The sequence below is a fragment of the Myxine glutinosa genome, chromosome 10, assembly GCF_964187855.1.
Source record: "Myxine glutinosa chromosome 10, kmMyxGlut1.1, whole genome shotgun sequence".
In the NCBI taxonomy this organism is placed as follows: Eukaryota; Metazoa; Chordata; class Myxini; order Myxiniformes; family Myxinidae; genus Myxine; species Myxine glutinosa.
In genome coordinates this window covers 54655708-54675694 of record NC_136270.1, presented here as the reverse complement: position 1 = coordinate 54675694, position 19987 = coordinate 54655708, and the positions used below count along the sequence as shown (strand labels likewise).

The window sequence follows — 19987 nt, the reverse complement described above, 5'->3', positions numbered from 1 at the left end:
GAAGCGATCCATTGTAACGACGATGTTCAAAGCCAGCCAAAAGCTCGTGGATAAAGGACTGGAAGCGTCGTATAATCTGTCATTGCTCATCGCCAGATCTGGAAAACCGTATTCAATCAGCGAATAGTTGATCAAACCAGCTGTTGGGGAAGTGATAAAAACCGTTATGGGCCAGGATCTGAATCCAGTTCTCTCGTCGATTGCGCAAAGCAATGATTCCGTGGCCAGGCGGATTGATGAAATGTCATCAGATGTAGAAGATAAGCTGTGTAGTGAGCTGAGAAGCACACACTTCGCCATCCAGCTGGATGAGTCAACTTTGCGTGACAGTGAAGCTCTGTTACTCTGCTACGTTCGCTTCATCCGTGATCAGGAAATGGTGGAAGAAATGTTGCCCACTCTCTCCAGACCGATACGAAGGGTTCTTCCGTCTTCCAAACGTTGGAGAAGTACTTTATTGATAAGAACATACCGATGGAGAACATTCTCGCTTGCGCGACGGACGGGGCACCAGCGATGGTTGGTCGCCAGCGTGGTTTTATTGCACTTCTGAAGAACCAGGTACCGTCCGTGTTCGCCATTCACTGTGTCGTGTACCACCAGCATCTTGTAGCAAAAGCGCTCAGCACCAGACTTCATACATCACTCCAAACAGTAATCAAAGCAGTGAATAAAATCAAGGTGTCATCTCTGCATGATCGGCTGTTTCGTCAGCTTTGCCAGGAGAACGATGAGGCATTCAAGGGGCTCCTGTTGCACACCGAAGTTCGATGGTTGTCAAAAGGCGCTTGTTTGACCCGTTTCCTCAACAGTGGTCGAGTTTCTGTCGGAAATTGATACGGAGCTATCGGAGAAAGTGAATGCGATTGAGCATGATGTGGCTTACCTCACGAACATATTCAGTATACTGAATGATGTCAACAAACAACTCCAGGGTGACCATATGAAGCTGATTAAAGCAAAGAAAGTGATCGGCGCGTTCGTAACCAAGGCGACTCTGCACATGGAAACCCTCGGCCGCAGAGATATGTACCACTTTCCCCGGTTGGCAAAGGAAACTGCTGTTTCTGATGAGCTGCTCGTTTATTGCAATCACCTTGAGAAGATTCGTGGAGATATGGAACAGCGTTTCAGAGACGTGCTAGAACTGTCGGTACCAGCACGGGTGATCGACCCATTCAAATGTGACGTTCAAGATGTGAAGCGCGAATTACAGGACGAAATTATCAACCTCCACGATGACGATGAGGCGAAGGCAAGATTCTCGCAGCATGAATATGGCAAATTCTGGATTCTGGAGCGGGGCGAATACCCCGCGATGTGTGCGGAGGCAGAACCGCTGCCGATGGCGTTCCCCACATCATACCTCGTCGAAAGAAGGTTCAGCGCCGTGATGGTGCTGCCGACCAAGTATCGAAACCGCCTCGACATTACCGAGAGGGGCGATCTGCGTCTCTACCTCACCGAGATGGAGCCAGACGTTCGTAATCCCGCAGCGAGTCACCAGGCCCACCCTTCACACTAACGGTATTTGGGCCTGTGATAACAGATTCCCAGTTTGCCTCACCTGGACCTGTTCTGCTGAAACATTGTAGGTCATGCAAAATAAAAGCTTGGCTTCCTATCTACATAAATTCTGGGTGTCCGACCACGAACGATAGGATAAGGGGGGCATTGGGCCGGCCCAAGAGGGCAGAAGGGGGCGGTAGTCCAAAAATTTGAGAACCACTGATCTAAAGTCATTCCTTCCAAGGGAAGCTCGTAGTCATAGACTGGAAAGGTCGTGCAAAACGTGACCGAGATCGATCGCAATCATGGGAAAATCGGAAACGACCATCCACAAGCACTTATCCAGGATGACGCAACGCAAGACTGCTCAATATTCACTCCTGGCAACCCTGCGAGGCTTCTTCTTCGTCAATATATTCCTGATATAGTCTACTTGCCAAGCCTATAGAGCCCTCTTGTGAACCCGGAAATGTTGAGTACCCCAACATTTTAAGTTAGAAATGCACAGTATGGGTCCCCAGCACTTAGAAACTGCCGGATGCTAACTTGCATATGTTGGGCAATTAGCATTAATAGCATTAACCCTATCAAACATAGGCCTGGGACACTGAAATTTCTGTTTCGCTCTATTGTTCCGTTTGAATGCTTCGTGTGAGCAAACTATTTGAAGGATCTGTATGAAATTTGGACATAATGCACTTAGACAGATATGCTTTCCGTGAGTGTTCTTATAAAAATTTCCTGCGATCAAAATTTCATGTGAAAAAAGGGATGTAAAAGCCATGGATTTTTTTTCACCCAACATTTTTTTGCGCGGTTAGTGCCCCTACTCTCATGTTGAGCTACAGTTTCAATGTTAGTGTTTATTTGAACAGATCGTAACCTGGCACGTTCAACGCACTAAGCCCCATCTCGCTAGCTGCATCTCACATCTCGCTAGCTCGCACCCCTACCCTAATAGCTCACAGGTTCTGGCGAGCAGAAAGAGAGGGTGATTGGATGCTGCAACAACACTGCTTTGAAGAGATGCTGCCCTATTTCTTTGCTGCCGGTCATCACCACTACGCAAGATGGATCGCATGGCATCTGCGTGACATGCAGTACCTTCCTGCTACTGCCAAGGATGACCTTTACGCTGGAAGCCATGTGTGCCGCCACTCTGATGGTGCAGCTGCAGTGAGTGGAGACATGTTTGGGGAGCAGACATGCATCAAGCAAGGGAAGGGAGTAGGAGGCATGAAGGGCATCTCCACCAACCCTGAGCAGGTCGCCGTGTGGATCCAATCTTTCGGCATCTGCTCCTATCTCTCCAAGTTATTGGATGAGATTTACGACGATGCTGAAGCACCGGATAAGACAATGAAGCCCAACAGACACAAAGAAGAGGGTAAAGGATGGCGGGAATTGGACGCGGAGGACCGGGCTAAAATCCTGAGTGCTACAGGAAAACTCCCATCCACTCACCATAGAGACCGCGACCCTCCACCATATCATAAATGGCCAGGTGGCAGATGAAAAGGTGAATGTGCAAGATGCATTGAAGATCGGACAGGACATGAGCACACTGTTCTCTTCATCACTTCCTGAGAGATTTCATGCGCCCATCTCAAATAAGGTGGTGACAATGACATTCACCAAAAAAAGAGTGAAGGTCAATGCGAAGATCATATGTGACCTTGAGGCGTTGTTTGCTCGGCTGCTGGTGGTGGGGAGCAAGAGAAGAATGGAGCTCTCTGCCCTCTTTGACTACGAGCTCGGCCCGGTCCCTGCATCCATCATCGATGAGTATGGATGCCTCAGGAAGGGTAACAAGTCTGTGATCGTCCAGCGTCTTGGAATCCTTGCCCTCAATCCCCACCCACCACATGTTGTACTCGTTGATGCATCGCAGCTCATCTACCACGTGGTGTGGCCATCGTCAGGCACTGTGGCTGACCTCGCAGCCAGCATTGGGCGCCGGCTTAATCGCTACATCACCGAAACATTTGTCATCTTTGACCGGTATGAGCAAGTCTCTGCCAAAGACCACGAGAGGCAGAGAAGAGCTGGGGAGAGCTCAACAGAGTACCGACTCTCACTGACGACCCCTCTACCTAGCCGCGACAAAGTGATGAAGAACAAGACAAACAAACGGAGACTGGGTGAGCTCCTGTGCACACACAGCATAGGAGATCACATCAAGATGGTCAGCAAAGCAGACAGTATTGTCACTCATGACGAGGCTGACGTCTCCCTCATCTCATACATGTTGGATGCAGCCAGTCGCAGAGCTGAAACTGTCCGCATTCTCAGCGACGACACTGATGTTTTCGTACTCATGGTCTATTGGTGCTGGAAGGTGGGTATCACATGTAACCTGCAGATGGAGAGATGGGATGGCACTATTCTCAACATCAATTCGACAGTAGAGAATCTCGGTGAGCAGTGTCACTCCATCCTGGCTATGCATGCTCTCTCCGGATGTGACACCACCTCCTATCCCGCGGGGAAAGGGAAGGTGTCCGCACTCAAGGCCATGAGAGTAGTACCTGGTGACCTGCTTCACTTCATCGGAGAGGAGGGAGCTACTGATTTACAGATTACAGAGGCAGTGAGTGGTTTCTTCCTGGCTCTGTACAACGAGAGGGAGTCGGCATCTCTGAACGTCGCCAGATATGACATCTACCGAAAGCGCAAAACCTCCCCAGCACTGAAGACACTGCCTCCTACAGAGTGCAACGCTCTCCTCCATGGACGGCGTTGCCATCTACAGGTGCTGCTTTGGAAAGCAGCAGACTGCCCTGACCCACCAGCTGTGGACATAACAGAGTTTGGATGGAATAAGAAGGAAGGCGAGAAGGGAGAGGAAGTCATCATGCCCATCCTGGATGCAAGCCCCGTTGCTCCTCCTGCCGTGTTGGAAATGATCAGCTGTAGCTGCAAAGCTGGGTTAAAGCCCTGTTTAACAGCAGTGCAGCTGCGTAGCTGCAGGCCTGGCCTGTACCAGCTACTGCTTCTGCAAAGGCTCTGATAGTACATGTTGCAACACACTCACACACTCACAGCAAGAAGAGCAATATGACAAGAATGTAGAGTCAGGAGAAGAAGATGAAGACGATGAGGATGAGGATGAGTTTTATGATGAGGATATGCTTTATAACAGTGCAGAGTAGTAGAAGTGCAAGATGCTCTTTCTTGATGGAAGTTTTATGTTGTGTAACTAGTGCACATATTTTTCAGCTCTGATAATTTTGGGTATACTTGTGTTTTAATTTTGAGGATATTATTTACCCATAGTCATATTATTCTAGTTTGGTATGGTACTTGCCTTTGCTACCTCTAATACCTGTGAATAAAAGTGGAGCAATAGAGCGAAACAGAAATTTCAGTGTCCCAGGCCTATGTTTGATAGGGTTAATGCTAATTTTGCTAATTGCCCAACATATGCAAGTTAGCATCCGGCAGTTTCTAAGTGCTGGGGACCCATACTGTACATTTCTAACTTAAAACTTTGGGGTACTCAACATTTCCGGGTTCACATTGCTGGCAAGTAGACTAATAGTGAGAGGGGGTGAGTGAAGTCGATTTGCCGACTTGTAATATAAATCATGCCACTGATTTTATTTTATTTTTAAATACTTGGGCCAAGCCTCATACTAAAGCTGACATGCAAACACACACGCACGGACATGTATACGGACGAGACATACATTTGGGGGGAAGTGAAGTCACCACCATCACTTCCCAGGATACTCTTGGTACCAGCGACGTCGTGACAATGGCGCCACTTTTCTCATTGTACTCGGTGGGACATTTCCTCCTCCCCATGAATGCCAACCGATGGGGATTGTTCGTGCTCTATCCTTTTCAAGTAAAGAAGCAGCACGTACCATTTTAAAATCGTTGGTATGACTTGAACCGCTCCAAACCGGATGGGTGTTTTTTTAGGAAACACAATCTCCTTATTGATGGCCGTTGGCTTCCTACAGGAGCTCATCCACCTTTTGTCAGGTGTTGTTTTTTGGTCCTGGCAGGTCAGTCACCGTCCCCACTAGCAAAGCCAGTGAGAGGTGTTGGTTTAGTCGCCAATAACCCGACCGTGCGGCACGTAGCACTGGGTTACATGTTAACATTGGATTGGCAGTTCGAAAAGACTCACCTGACCAAAAACATGAACATGAATGAACATAAATTTCATCATGAATTCTTCTTCTTCTTCTTCTTCTTCTTCTTATTATTTTATTATTCATAAGTTATTTACTCATGAACATAAATTTTATGCTGAAGTATTTCTCTTCATTCGTTCTGCCACTTTCGTTTCGGGAAACTTTCGAAAGTTTCGAACTGAGGCGTGCTGATGAGGAGGAGAGTGTCGCTGAAGCTGAAGGGAAAGGTGTATGCTGCATGTGTGAGAAGTGTTATGATTTATGGGAGCGAGACATGGGTAATGAACGTAGAGCAGCAACGAAGGCTGGAAAGGGTGGAAATGCGAATGGTTCGATGGATGTGCGGAGTATCGTTGAGAGAGAGGAAGACAAATGATGAATTGCGAAAGATGATGGGAATATTGCCTGTGATTGATGCTGTGAAGAGGAACAGGTTGAGATGGTTTGGTCATGTATTGAGGAAGGATGAAAGTGACTGGTTGAGAAGAGTGATGGAAGTTAATGTAGAAGGAAGTAGAGGACGGGGAAGACCGAGAAAGACTTGGCTAAAGATGGTGGAAGAAGAAATGCGGGCAAGGGGGTTAACAAGGAGAGATGCAGAAAATAGGGCAAAATGGAGAAGATTGTCATGGGGACCGCAAGGCTAACCCCCGCTCTAGCAGGGAACATGGCCTTAAAATGCATGTTGTTGTTGTTGTTGTTGTATTCGTTCTGCCACAGAAGAAGATGGAGGTTATGTTTTCATCCCTGTTCGTGTGCCGGATATCTCAAAAAGTTAGACGGATTTGGCCGAAACTAGTTGAGCGGATTGGGGGTGTGACAAGGACGAATTGATTAGATTTTGGTGAAGAAACAGAATCTATTCCTTTTGGAATCCAGACAGTTGTTCGGAATCGGAATCGATTCTCAAATTTTAAGAATCACCCAAGCCTAATTCCATCTATCTGTGAAACGGCTTCACAAAGTTAGGGGACACTCCTCTTTCCCCCATGCAAACATTTGACAAGACAATTTGAGGCATAAAAAGGCCTGTGTTGCTCATCTGGACCTCCATCACCAGAGGAGGAAGTCCTTGCCCATGCTGAGCGAGTCATGCGTAAAATGAGTGATGGCGGCACGACAAGTGCAAGTCATTGTTGCAATGTTTATTTTTATTTATTTACTTTCTCCCTTACGTGCAGCTGGAGAGATGATGGCAGTCGCAGAAACTTTCCTCGTTCAGCAGATGCACCCCACGGTGATAATCGCTGCGTACCATCAAGCGCTCGCGGACATGCTGCAAACGCTCAAGGACATCAGGTGTGTGCAGGAACGGGTGTGTTTTGAATTAATAGGTTATGTTACATTTTCCTTGTTTTATAACATTTGGAGCTATTGATGGTTTAAAATGAATACGTTGTAATAAATTTCCCTTTGGTGGGATTTTAACCTTGGGAAATTGAATATTCAGGGCTTTAATTTTGGTCCACAGACGGACGTTTTTTTTTGACGTGATTATATATTTTTAACTAATAAACAAAGAACTGAACGTGTTTTTTTTATTCTAATTTAACGAGGAGTTAGTTAAAAAAGCGAACCCGGCAGGTACCGCTCTTAAAGATTCCAAAACCGCGATGTTCATGATGTCATCTGCGTGATGATGTTCATGATGTCATCTGCGTGACGTAATCGAGGGAAAGGTTGCATCAGCACGCAATGGATAATGGCTGCGCAACTCGCTTCAGACTCGTCATAAAGTGGTTTTGGTGGAGATTTTTCTGATCACGAATCGTCCGATTCCGACGATAGTCAAAATCATTATGTAGAAGGTGATGTCAGACCGTACATGTATGAATCCGAGGTGGAAATTGGGAATAACGTCGGTCATGAAATACCTGGTGTTCACAACAATCGGGACGATGTCGAAGAAAGACTCGGCAATAACGACTGGTGAATGGTGAATCATCGAGCTAGAACTTGGTAAATGTGGAGTTTAGTGGGATTTTCATGTCACACTTCTCTAATTGTTGTAGTAATGAGAACAGCACTTGGTAGAGCGCATATACCATCTCCAGGCTGAACAGTTTGCATTATGTACCCACTGATATGCCAGATCTGGATTCAGACCTGAACCAAAATCGAATTGGCTTGTTCTTCTCACCTAACCAACTCGTGCACCAACTTTAACGTCATGCCCAGATTTTTTTCTCCCCATCTTTCAATGGTGAAGAATCCCGAAAATATTTTACATTTCTGTCCTTGTCCTTTTTCTTTTTGTCCATGACATTAGAATCATCTCTAATCTTTGTGGGAGTCGTATCCACTTTTTAATCGCTTCAATTTACCCATCCCAAACTGGGAATACAGGCCAGCACTGTAGGAATTATCTTCAAAATGGGCGCTGCAAATGTCGCTTGAAGCATTTGGGCCATGCCATTTTCCTTTGGTCAGTTTTTCCTTGGCTCTCCATATATTCCTTACAGCTGGAACTTTTGCGAAAACATGCAAAGTATTCACACCATCTTTGGTTGTTCAGTAAGTATTGCTACAACCAGCAACAATAATTTAGCTGGCATTCTAAGTACTTTTTCAGAGTTCAGTTTCTGAGCGTATGTAGTTGTATGCAAGTTCAGAGCCTATATAGGTCGCACATAAACATGCCCCTCAGCAAAAGTATCCTCGAGATGACGTGGCGGGTCACAGGTTATATGACATTATCAAATCACCGTTTTTGGGGCCGGAGCCAATCGAGCATAAAAGGACACCAGAAAAACATTAAAATTTTTCTTCCAAGATATTCAAGAGAAGAACAACGATTTAGTGTTAAGTGAAGCCATATTTATTCATTAAACCAAACATGATTTTCCGATTGTGTGGACCTTTAAGCCCACTTTTTGCTTTGCGCACGTGGAGGAAAAATGGGATGTACTGCTTCCAAAGGAGTGGTTCTTAACCTTTTATTGGTGCTTGCACCTGCACCCCTTTGGTTCTCAGAATATTTTCTCGGAACCACTTGTCAAAAATCAATGACTTAGGACGGGTCATAGAGTTAAAGACATAGAATTCGATTATCGCTCCTTTATGAAGTGGCCAGCATGCTTCACACCCCTGGAAATGAGGTTTTACACCCCCATGGGGTGTGTGCACACCAGGTTAAGAACCACTGTTCTAAAGCATTGACAAACATGAAGGCTGGCATCTATAGGGAGAAGGAAAATGCTCCTTAAATTGCCCCACTGAGTGCGCAGAGAAAAAGGAACGTCATAGAGATTGCGTCCTTGGCACCCAGGTGTTTTGGGAAGTGATGCCATTACTCCAATGCTCAGTGCTTGTTTGTCTGAAGGCAGAGTCTCCACGAGCCTGACCCTGTAGAAAAAAGTAGTTTAAATTTATCTTTGGAAAAAAAAAATCTGTGTAATTTTTGTTTATATCAAATTTGGATTTGGTGACACGTTTTGGACCAAATTATTAGCCGAATTGCTCATGGATTATTTTCCAACCCATCTAAAACCATCAACATTCTGTATTTTCCCCCCTCGTGTGCAATCCCTGTTGTACAATGTATGAATGAATGAATGAATGATCGTTTTAAGGCCATTTTCCCCGCTAGAGCAGGGGTTAGCCTTGCGGCCCCACGACAATCATGGTTCCCTGTTTGAGGCAATGTTTTATGGCCGGAAGCCCTTCCTGACGCCAACCCATGGTCACGCTCTTCGATGCGCAGGGATACGGTGTACCTATTCTAAACCGGGGTACACACCAGGATCATTCATCCCAGCAAGCTGGTACTCAATTTGCCGACCTCGGAAGGATGACAGGCTGAGTCAACCCCCCTGGTGTTAATTCAGCAATCGACCGGGATTCGAACCCAGGACCCTAGGATCCCAAGCCGACACCCTAACCGCTGAGCCAACACCAGACTCTGTTGTACAATGTATGACGTATATTAATTGAGGCACAAGTTAATTATGTACGTTTCCTCCTGCTGTTGCCTTTATAACGTACTCTGTATTGTGTGATGAGTGACACGTGTCATGTCATGCACCACAGTGTACCCGTGGACACAAAGGACCGTACCGCAATGATGCGCGTTGTGCGTAGCGCTGTGGAAACCAAAGCCGCAGGCACTTGGGCTGAACTCTTGTGTGGCATGGCAATGGAAGCCGTGCATACAGTCGAAATTGAGGCTGAAGGACATAGGAGCATTGACATCAAGAATTATGCACGTGTTGAGAAGGTGGGTGGGCATTCTGGATCGTCTGGAAGTAAATTTCCTTTTTCTTTCCCATGACTAGCATGTTTTGTTTTTTCAGACACAGCTTGTCTCTGGCTTGCGTGTTTCCTCTTATCGTTGTACAAGTTTTTTTTCAATGATGGTCATTAGTTTTCATTCACTTGATTATTCACCGATGATTGGCATGGAAGTAAACGTTATTGGCACCTTTAGTAGCACTGGCCTAATTATTTTTGTCTTCAAGTTGGACAAGGAAGAGTAGAAGTGGGTGAACGAGAACTTGGGAGGTAAGATGAACACAACTTGTGATGGTAATCATGACTTAGCTTATTGTTCCAGGTTCCCGGTGGGATAATCGAGGATTCGCGGGTCCTCAGCGGAGTAATGCTCAACAAGGACATTACTCACTCACATATGCGCCGCCGTATTGAGAATCCACGCATTGTGCTTCTTGATTGTGGACTCGAGTACAAGAAGGGGGAAAGTCAGGTACACATGTGACCAAGAGCTCACTCGGCCTGCTTTGTGCGATTTTTGTGACTGGGCACCCAGTGGTTTTAGTAAATGGTGTCCTTCACCTTTCAGACGGAAATAGAGATAGTGCGAGAGGAGGATTTCGCACGGATTCTGAAGCTGGAAGAGGAATGCATACAGCAGATGTGTGAAGACATCATCCGCGTGAAGCCTGACCTTGTCTTCACAGAAAAGGGCCTTTCCGGTGAGCTTCTTGTTTTGGTTGTTTTGATGGTGGTTACTGCACCTAGCTTTGTGTTTAGGAATGCATCAAACACACATCTCGATACCAGCTCATCTGGAGTTGGGGCTTGTTCCATTAAACAAAATATGAACGTTTTAAAAAATTGAATAGCTGAAATAAGCAGTACTGAGGAATCCTTTCAGTGGAGGAAGATGTCTCTCGGGTCAGTACCAGGAGGTGTCGGAAGACTGATGTTGAAGTGGATTTCGTTGGTGCAACATATTGTTACGGACACGACTTATTGAGATGTTATGCTGGGCCGAGCGGAATGGCCGCCGTGTTCGCACAGTTTACCTGATTACACTCGAACGTTGGCCAAATCGCGCTATGCTAAATCAATTAAGGAAAGGACACAACGGCTGGGTTAAATGACACGACACCAGGGGTACAGTTCTCAAGACCTCCGGAGGAGGTTATAATATTGGTTTGCAGAACGTTTAGATTACACGGACAGGAGGTACAGCATAGAAAGGTGGGCACTTAAATACGGTCTTATCTTAGCCCTGACAGACCACAGATAAACGGGACAAGACTGACTCACACAGGGATTGATGGCAGGGGAGGGCAGGTAGTCGATGGCTCAAGGTGCACCTTGGCTCAGGGGCAGAATCGACCCGGTCTGGTCCAAAGAGGCGGGAGGTATCCAGCGCTTGGAGGTGACGTTCTTTCTCCAAGCTGGGGGCGCATCTCGCGTCACCTCCGGTAAGTGGCTGCGTATATCCAGCGGGGAGTGACACGCCCTCGGCTCGTTAGCTCCGCCCCAGATGGAATCGGCCCGCCGCTTCTTATTGGGTGCGGGGGGTTACCGGGCTCCGCCCTTGACGAGGAGCTGACAGTCAGCCCCTTCGTGGTAACCCCGTCGGAGCACATGGGCAATGGCGGCTAACCAAGCCGGAGTGAGGACGCCCACTCCCCGCCGCGCCGCCCCCGCTGTGGTTGTAGTTGTTGTTGTTGTTGTAGTTCCATGAGGAAGAGATGCGGGGAGGTATTGGGAGGTCCTAAACTTGCTAACGGTGCCATACAATCACATTCTGGTGCAACGAAGAGTCAGAATTAATGGAAACGAGTCCTTAACTGACATAGACTAAGAATAACTAGCAAGATGTCCTATAGTTGTCTACGTGAGATGCGGTGAACCTGGGTACGACATTTAATGGGGGAAAAAGGGGAAGGTCGGTTCTACAGAGTGTTGTTTACAGACAATGGGACTAGGGAATGGGGGATTGGGGATAGTTGGGGAGTATTGGGGAAATAGGGGAATATTGACAAGCGGATATGGATGGAGGCCAAATCCCATATCCGCAACAATATCTTCTTGTTACTAATCGACAGATGATTTAATCCACAGATTTGGCCCAACACTATCTCGTCAAGGCAAACATTACCGCCATCCGGCGTGTGCGCAAGACGGACAACAATCGCATTGCACGGTAAGCGTAAATCATACTGTGTGTGTGTGTGTGCGTGCGTGCGTGCGTGCGCGCGCAGAGCACATACCACGTGTGTTGGTGCCCAAGCTGCCATACCTACAAGAGTTTCCCCTTACTGTAGAACTAGTGGTTCTTGCCTTGTAGGAGTAAACAAAAGCCAGGTAAGAAAATAACAAAGCAAACCAAAAGAGGATGACAAGGATTGGGCCAAGAATATGAAATGGAGCAGGAAGTGTGCTCACTTATCACATCTCGGTGCGTGATCGAAAAGTAGATAATTGAAACCAATTAAATAAATTCAGACTAATTGAAGGTAGTCATCATGGATTTACCAAAGGGAGATCTTGTTAAACAAATATATTAGAGCTGTATGAAGTAGTTTCTGATTGGGTGGATGAGGGAAGTGCAGTGGATGTAGTATATCTAGACTTAATGCGGCATTTCACAAGGTGCCACGTAGGCTTAGTGCTTAGAGGTAAAGTGCCACGTAGGCTTGGTGCTTAGAGGTAAAGTGCCACGTAGGCTTGGTGCTTCGAGGTAAAGTGCCACGTAGGCTTAGTGCTTAGAGGTAAAGTGCCACGTAGGCTTGGTGCTTAGAGGTAAAGTGCCACGTAGGCTTGGTGCTTAGAGGTAAAGTGCCACGTAGGCTTGGTGCTTAGAGGTAAAGTGCCACGTAGGCTTGGTGCTTAGAGGTAAAGTGCCACGTAGGCTTGGTGCTTAGAGGTAAAGTGCCACGTAGGCTTGGTGCTTCGAGGTAAAGTGCCACGTAGGCTTGGTGCTTAGAGGTAAAGTGCCACGTAGGCTTGGTGCTTCGAGGTAAAGTGCCACGTAGGCTTGGTGCTTAGAGGTAAAGTGCCACGTAGGCTTGGTGCTTCGAGGTAAAGTGCCACGTAGGCTTGGTGCTTAGAGGTAAAGATGACATTTACATTGACATTTACACTTTACAAAGATGACATGATGATGACAGAAAGATGGATGATGACATTTACAAAGAAATTTACAGATGACACAAAGTTTGTGTCAAAGATGACACAAAGATGATGACATTTACAAAGAAATTTACAGATGACACAAAGTTTGGATGTAAGGTAGATAGTATGGGGGAAGGTGTAATCACATTCTGAAAATTCGAGATCGTGGATTGGGGGCAAGATTTTAATTTTTTTATTTCTTTTTGTATACAAAGTTAATTGAGGCTTGTGGAAAGGCTGGGACACAGAAAGGACCAGAACAAGAAAAACATCGTAGAGAGGGGTGAAACACCACGAGCAAAGAAAAAGAACACAGAGAGATACGTGAAGGAAGAATGGGCAAGAGGGAGAATGCTATCAAAGTGAGGATATGAGGGGGTGGGGAGGTTAAGGGTGAATGAGAGGAACAAGCTGGATAGGGGAAGGGAACCTGAAAAAAAGGGGTGGCCTTGGGGAGGGTTAATGAGGTTAGAAAAGATCACGAGTATGGATGGGGAATTGGGGAGCGACCTGGGGTATGGTGAAAGGCTGTCTTGAAACCCTGGATGGAAGAATGGGATTACACAAACTTTGGTTCCACAGGTGAGAGAAAAGAGGAACAAATGAGTGGAGGTGAACATTGAACCTGGATTTGGGGAGTTTCACCAGAAGGGAGTTTCTGGCAGATGGTGTGCTCTGCAGAAACCTGGACGAAGTCGGGGCCGGGGGGGAGGGGGGGAGGGGGGGGGGGGGTGCAATGAAAGGGCAGTGTGTGCATTTTAACATGTGGAGATGTAAGTTGCTGGAGATGGGTTAGTTCCTGCTCCTCTCCATCACTCCTCCTCACCCCCCCCCCCCCCTCCTCCTCTTCCCCCCCCACTCCCACCCTCACCCCTCCCCCCACTTCCTATGCCCCACCCCTACCCCCCATTGAAATTGATTGAGTTGGCATGGTTAATATTGGCCAAATAGCACCTTCCTAAGCACATTGTGCATATCCTTGTGTGCTTTGATCTGTGGGAACTGTGTAAGCCCTTTTGCAGCTTCCTGCCTCCCATTCCTCCTTCACGGTAGGGCATGCGGAGCACGTATTGTGAGCCGTACTGACGATCTGAAGGAGGAGTTTGTTGGGACCGGTGCGGGGCTCTTTGAGGTGAAGAAGATTGGAGACGAATATTTTACCTTCATCACAGAGTGCAAAATGCCCAAGGCCTGCTCTATCCTGCTACGCGGCCCGAGCAAAGACATACTAAATGTAAGACCAGACCCACGTACACTCGGGGAAGGGATCAAATTGTGTTGTTGTGGTGGAGTTTGTGGGTGGTGTTATATCAGGTTCTTGTAGATTGTGTTGTGTGAAGTTCCTCAGACGAACATTTCAAGTTACGCAGCGACCAGCAAGTCGGTTTACGTGGGCAGTGAAGTAAACATGTATGCTTTTCATGGCTCTTTTCTTGATTACTTCTCGATAGGAGCTGGAACGCAATCTACAGGACGCAATGCAGGTGACACGTAACATGATACTGGACCCACGCTTGGTTCCAGGCGGTGGTGCCACCGAGATGGCGGTGTCACGTGCGCTCGCCCAGAGAGCCAAGGCCCTGCCCGGAGTCGAGCAAGGCCCATACCGTGCCGTGGCTGGTGCGCTCGAGGTCATCCCACGTACACTTGTGCAGAACTGTGGAGCTAATGCCATCCGACAGTTAACGGCACTTAGGGTGAGGCCTCTGTGAAGATGTCCCGAATAGACTTGTTGCACCATTACATTCCTCGCGGTTCATATTTTGGTTTGATTATTCATCGCCCTCCATGTCTTTTGCAGATAATCCATGACCTATTTGTGTTCCATGTTTTCTCCTTCCTTCCTGTTAGGCTAAACACACGCAAGAAGGCTGCCAGACGTGGGGAGTGAATGGAGAGACCGGCGCCCTTGCGGATATGAAGGAGCTGGGTGTTTGGGACCCATTTGTTGTCAAGAGCCAGAGTTTTAAGAGCGCTTTGGAAGTGAGACCATTTGCACAGTCACGGTGACACATTGACAGGTTCCACCAAACGTTGGAAATACTTGTGGTCAGACAGGGAGAGACCATATCACGTAGCGTGCGCTATACAGAGCGGCGGTTCTGCCAAAGCGGTTTCTAAGGCTCGGATTACAATCCTGGGCGAGTCACCACTCTGGCACTGGAAGTCAGGGTGGGAACATGTAATTTGTTCAGTAAGGGTAGGAACATGTAATTTGTTCAGTAAGGGTGGGAACATGTAATTTGTTCAGTAAGGGTGGGAACATGTAATTTGTTCAGTAAGGGTGGGAACATGTAATTTGTTCAGTAAGGGTGGGAACATGTAATTTGTTCAGTAAGGGTGGGAACATGTAATTTGTTGAGTGAGGGTGCGAACATGTAATTTGTTGAGTGAGGATGCAAACATGTAATTTGTTCAGTGAGGGTGGGAACATGTAATTTGTTCAGTGAGTGGTGAACATGTAATTTGTTCAGTGAGTGGTGAACATGTAATTTGTTCAGTGAGGGTGCGAACATGTAATTTGTTCAGTAAGGGTGGGAACATGTAATTTGTTCAGTGAGGGTGCGAACATGTAATTTGTTCAGTGAGTGGCGAACATGTAATTTGTTCAGTGAGGGTGCGAACATGTAATTTGTTCAGTGAGGATGCGAACATGTAATTTGTTCAGTGAGGATGCGAACATGTAATTTGTTCAGTGAGGATGCGAACATGTAATTTGTTCAGTGAGGGTGCGAACATGTAATTTGTTCAGTGAGGGTGCGAACATGTAATTTGTTCAGTGAGGATGCGAACATGTAATTTGTTCAGTGAGGATGCGAACATGTAATTTGTTCAGTGAGGGTGCGAACATGTAATTTGTTCAGTGAGGATGCGAACATGTAATTTGTTCAGTGAGGATGCGAACATGTAATTTGTTCAGTGAGGATGCGAACATGTAATTTGTTCAGTGAGGGTGCGAACATGTAATTTGTTCAGTGAGGATGCGAACATGTAATTTGTTCAGTGAGTGGTGAACATGTAATTTGTTCAGTGAGGGTGCGAACATGTAATTTGTTCAGTGAGGATGCAGGCGATGACTTGCTTTCTCTTTGCGAAGGACACCGCGGGATTTATAACGTCCAACAATGAATGTGAGCAGACGGGACGTCCAGTTTACCGGCCATCCAATGGACGTCGGACACTGATGAATCGTCCTGCCTGTGAAACGACAGTTTATAGCTGAGTCAGGATTCAAACCAGTCAGGCTAGACAGCTCAGAGGTGAGTGTGTGTCCCTCCAAGTCTCGGCCGACCTTCCGGCCTCGTATGAAGACGAGACATGGAAAATACCAATTGTGACATTCGTACAGGGTTTTATTTTGTGGATTTGATGGTGGATTTTATTTTGTGGATTCGATGGTGGATTTTATTTTGTGGATTCGATGGTGGATTTTATTTGTGGATTCGATGGTGGATTTTATTTGTGGATTCGATGGTGGATTTTATTTGTGGATTCGATGGTGGATTTTATTTGTGGATTCGATGGTGGATTTTATTTGTGGATTCGATGGTGGATTTTATTTGTGGATTCCAGTTTTCAATTTGAGTCAAAATGCTGGGCAAACCTCGACAGTACGAGTGATCCTGTGCGTTTGCCCCCGTTCCTCTCCGTGCTGCCCCCTACCACAGACTGCTGTCATGCTGCTGCGCATCGACGCCATCGTGTCTGGCTCAAAGAAGGTGAAGGGGGACGAAGGAGAAGGAGCAGCTGTGCCGTCCGACAGAGATGACAAAGACTAATCCTCGTTTTTCTCCAGAATCTGTTATCCTGATCCTGTTATTTTCCTCCATTCTTCAGTTGAATCAAAATACCTGTTGCTTTTGACATCTTTCAACTTCGCTTCCTGCCTGTTTTGTCCCCTGACATTTATTCTATTTTATTACTTTGTTCCATTGTTTTCCCTCAGTTCCGACGGTTATTGAGCAATATTGTCGAAATCTCGTCTTTGAAGTGATGCAGCGGACTAACTGTGTTGTCGTTGAACTTGCGGGGAAGGTTGTCGCAGATTGGAAACCATTGTGACTCTGTAATGTTCCAGAATGCCAGGTTTACATGAAGGCCTTCAATTTGGTTTCTATTCCACGTTGAGCACAACAGCTTCTTTAAGCTGGGCGTCTGCAATGTCTGATTGAAGAACAATGGGACAATGGGCCTGCTCGTATATTCCTCATGCACAGCAGTGAAGAATCGTTCCGATGAGCATGTAGTTTTTGTTAAGTGGTTTAAATTAATTGGACTGGTGCAGGAAGAGCAGGAAGTAGGTGATGTGCCAGGCTCCCCACCCCCGCCCCTTCCCCCTCCCCACTTTTCCTTTTCCACCAATTAAACTATATGAAGCAAGGTCTGTGAAGTTTTTAAATTGGAATAATGGATAACAATGGCTAATCTTGGAATACGAATGGTTGGCTTGAGCAGATGTTGGGGAAGGTTGTAGCGAGTTGGATCTGGCTGTCTCTCATCTCTAGGAAAAGCACCATGGGTCTCTGGCCTGGCAGCACTCGCCTCAAAGCCTCTAGCCGGGGTTGGAATCCCGTCCCAGTGTTTCAGAGGCACGGTGATTCATCAGTTTGCTTGCTGTCCCTCGGATGGACGTGGAATTCCCGTCTTGTCCGACGTCAGTTGTTGGACGTTACAGATCCCACGGTATCCAGTAGGTGAGCTATCGCTGGCACCATGAACAAATTGCTGTCCTAACTTCGAGGGCATTACATCAGTGGCACAGTCCTCTAATGACTAAACAATAATGAAAAATAGCATGGTGAAAGGGTCGAGGTTTCAACCCAGGTGTGACGGCAAAGGTGGGTTGTACACCTTTGAGTTATCCTAGCAGGGAACTAAGTGGCACAGGCCTGCAATAGGCCCTGTAAACGTAACTATTACGTAACCCCCTTTTAACTGACATGTTTGCACACGTGATGCTTGATTTGTAGTGCAATGCAGTTGGGACATGAAACATCTGCAGTGACTGAAAAGGTCTGAGGCGGCAGTTTTCAGGTGCATGGTTTGTGGGACTTTCACACCTGTGAATAGCTCGAGCACGACTGGCCTGTTAATCATTCCTTTGAGAGACAAGTGAAACTCAGAAACCGAGCACTGCTTGTCTTTTATTTTTGTTTTTTTTCTTTTCTTACCACATAAGAGGTAGTGGTAGTACCACCTTTAATAATAATAATACATTTCTTTTATACTAGGGCATGCCCGTACTATATCTATATCTAAAATTATATCCCCCCCCTCTATTTACATGAAATGGTTTGGTCCAAAGCGAACGGCTTGCGAGTGGTGACAATCCCCCCCCTCTATTTACATGCAATGGTTTGGTCCAAAGCGAACGGCTTCCGGAGTTTGGTAAAGAAATCGCCATCGCGTGCACAAACGCGCAGGAAAGCGAATGAATCGCAAATTCGTTTTTATTAGTTGTAAAACATAGTTTAACGCCAACATAGTTTGCAAACGTGAAATAAATGAATACGCTGTCAAATGTGCCATCCGAGGCAGAGTGTGCCCGCCACGTTCGGCACACGCGATCGTTCGCTGCTCTCTGATTGGTTGAATCGTTTTTTGGACATAGCTCGGTAAGTAATTGTCCGATTAATATGAAACCTTGAAAAGGCACATCCTCGGGTCCCCAGCAATATACCTGGCAAGTTAAAAGTATATCGGACCCGTGGTTGTCGAGAAACAGCGGTCACAGACAAACAAACAAACGTACAGACGTACAGACAGACAGACAGAGATTACTGGAATTATAGATAGATAGCGCTTTTCAAGAAGCCCAAAGGCGCTTTGACAGAGTACAAAAAACAAGTGCAAAAAGACAAAAATCAATAGGTAAATAATCAAAGCAAAAGGAAGAAGGAGAAGAGATAGTCAGGGGTTAAATGCTGTGGGTTAAATGTTGAATGCAGTGTTGAAAAGGTGGGTCTTGAGTGATGTTTTGAATGTGGTGAGTGAGGAGGAGTCTCTGATGGTGTGAGGTAGTGAGTTGATCCAAAGCCAGCACCCGAACCGCTAAGATTTGAACCCAGGATTCTGGGATCCCAAGCCGGCACCCTAACTGCTAAGATTTGAACCCAGGATCCCGAGCCGGCACCCTAACCGCTAAGATTTGAACGCAGGATCCGAAGCCGGCACCCTAACCGCTAAGATTTGAACCCAAGATCCTAGGATCCCAAGCCGGCACCCGAACCGCTACGATTTGAACCCAGGATCCCAAGCCCGCACCCTAACCACTAAGATTTGAACCTGGGATCCCAAGGCGGCACCCTAACCGCTAAGATTTGAACCCAGGATCCCAAGCCGGCACCCGAACCGCTAAGATTTGAACCCAGGATCCTAGGATCCCAAGCCGGCACCCTAACCGCTAAGATTTGAACCCAGGATCCTAGGATCCCAAGCCGGCACCCTAACCGCTATGATTTGAACCCAGGATCCCAAGCCGGCACCCTAACCGCTAAGATTTGAACCCAGGATCCCAAGCCGGCACCCTAACCGCTAAGTTAGGATCCCAAGCTAGCACCCTCACCGCTAAGATTTGAACTCAGGATCCTAGGATCCGAAGCAAGCACCCTAACCGCTAAGATTTGAACCCAGGATCCTCGGATCCCAAGCGAGCACCCTAACCCCTAAGATTTGAACCCAGGATCCTAGGATCCCAAGCTAGCACCCTAACCGCTAAGATTTGAACCCAGGATCCTAGGATCCCAAGCCGGCACCCTAACCGCTAAGATTTGAACCCAGGATCCCTAACCGCTAAGATTTGAACCCAAGATCCCAAGCCGGCACCCTAACCGCTAAGTTAGGATCCCAAGCTAGCACCCTAACCGCTAAGATTTGAACTCAGGATCCTAGGATCCGAAGCTGGCACCCTAACCGCTAAGATTTGAACCCAGGATCCTCGGATCCCAAGCGAGCACCCTAAC

At 46.8% G+C, this 19987-nt stretch overlaps 1 protein-coding gene across 1 annotated transcript in view; it reads left to right on the top strand.

The window, feature by feature from the left end:
• The window catches only part of CCT3 (chaperonin containing TCP1 subunit 3), a 48369-nt gene extending 30964 nt beyond the window's left edge, over nt 1-17405 (top strand). Inside the window, exons 6-14 of the mRNA XM_068127688.2 lie at nt 6836-6953; nt 9684-9870; nt 10207-10356; nt 10453-10585; nt 11973-12054; nt 14079-14259; nt 14477-14722; nt 14877-15008; nt 16694-17405. Of these exons, the coding sequence (XP_067983789.2) occupies nt 6836-6953; nt 9684-9870; nt 10207-10356; nt 10453-10585; nt 11973-12054; nt 14079-14259; nt 14477-14722; nt 14877-15008; nt 16694-16804 (1340 nt within the window). The 3' untranslated portion in view covers nt 16805-17405. The remainder of the gene's footprint in view (nt 1-6835; nt 6954-9683; nt 9871-10206; nt 10357-10452; nt 10586-11972; nt 12055-14078; nt 14260-14476; nt 14723-14876; nt 15009-16693) is intronic.
• Nucleotides 17406-19987: the final 2582 nt, after the last annotated feature.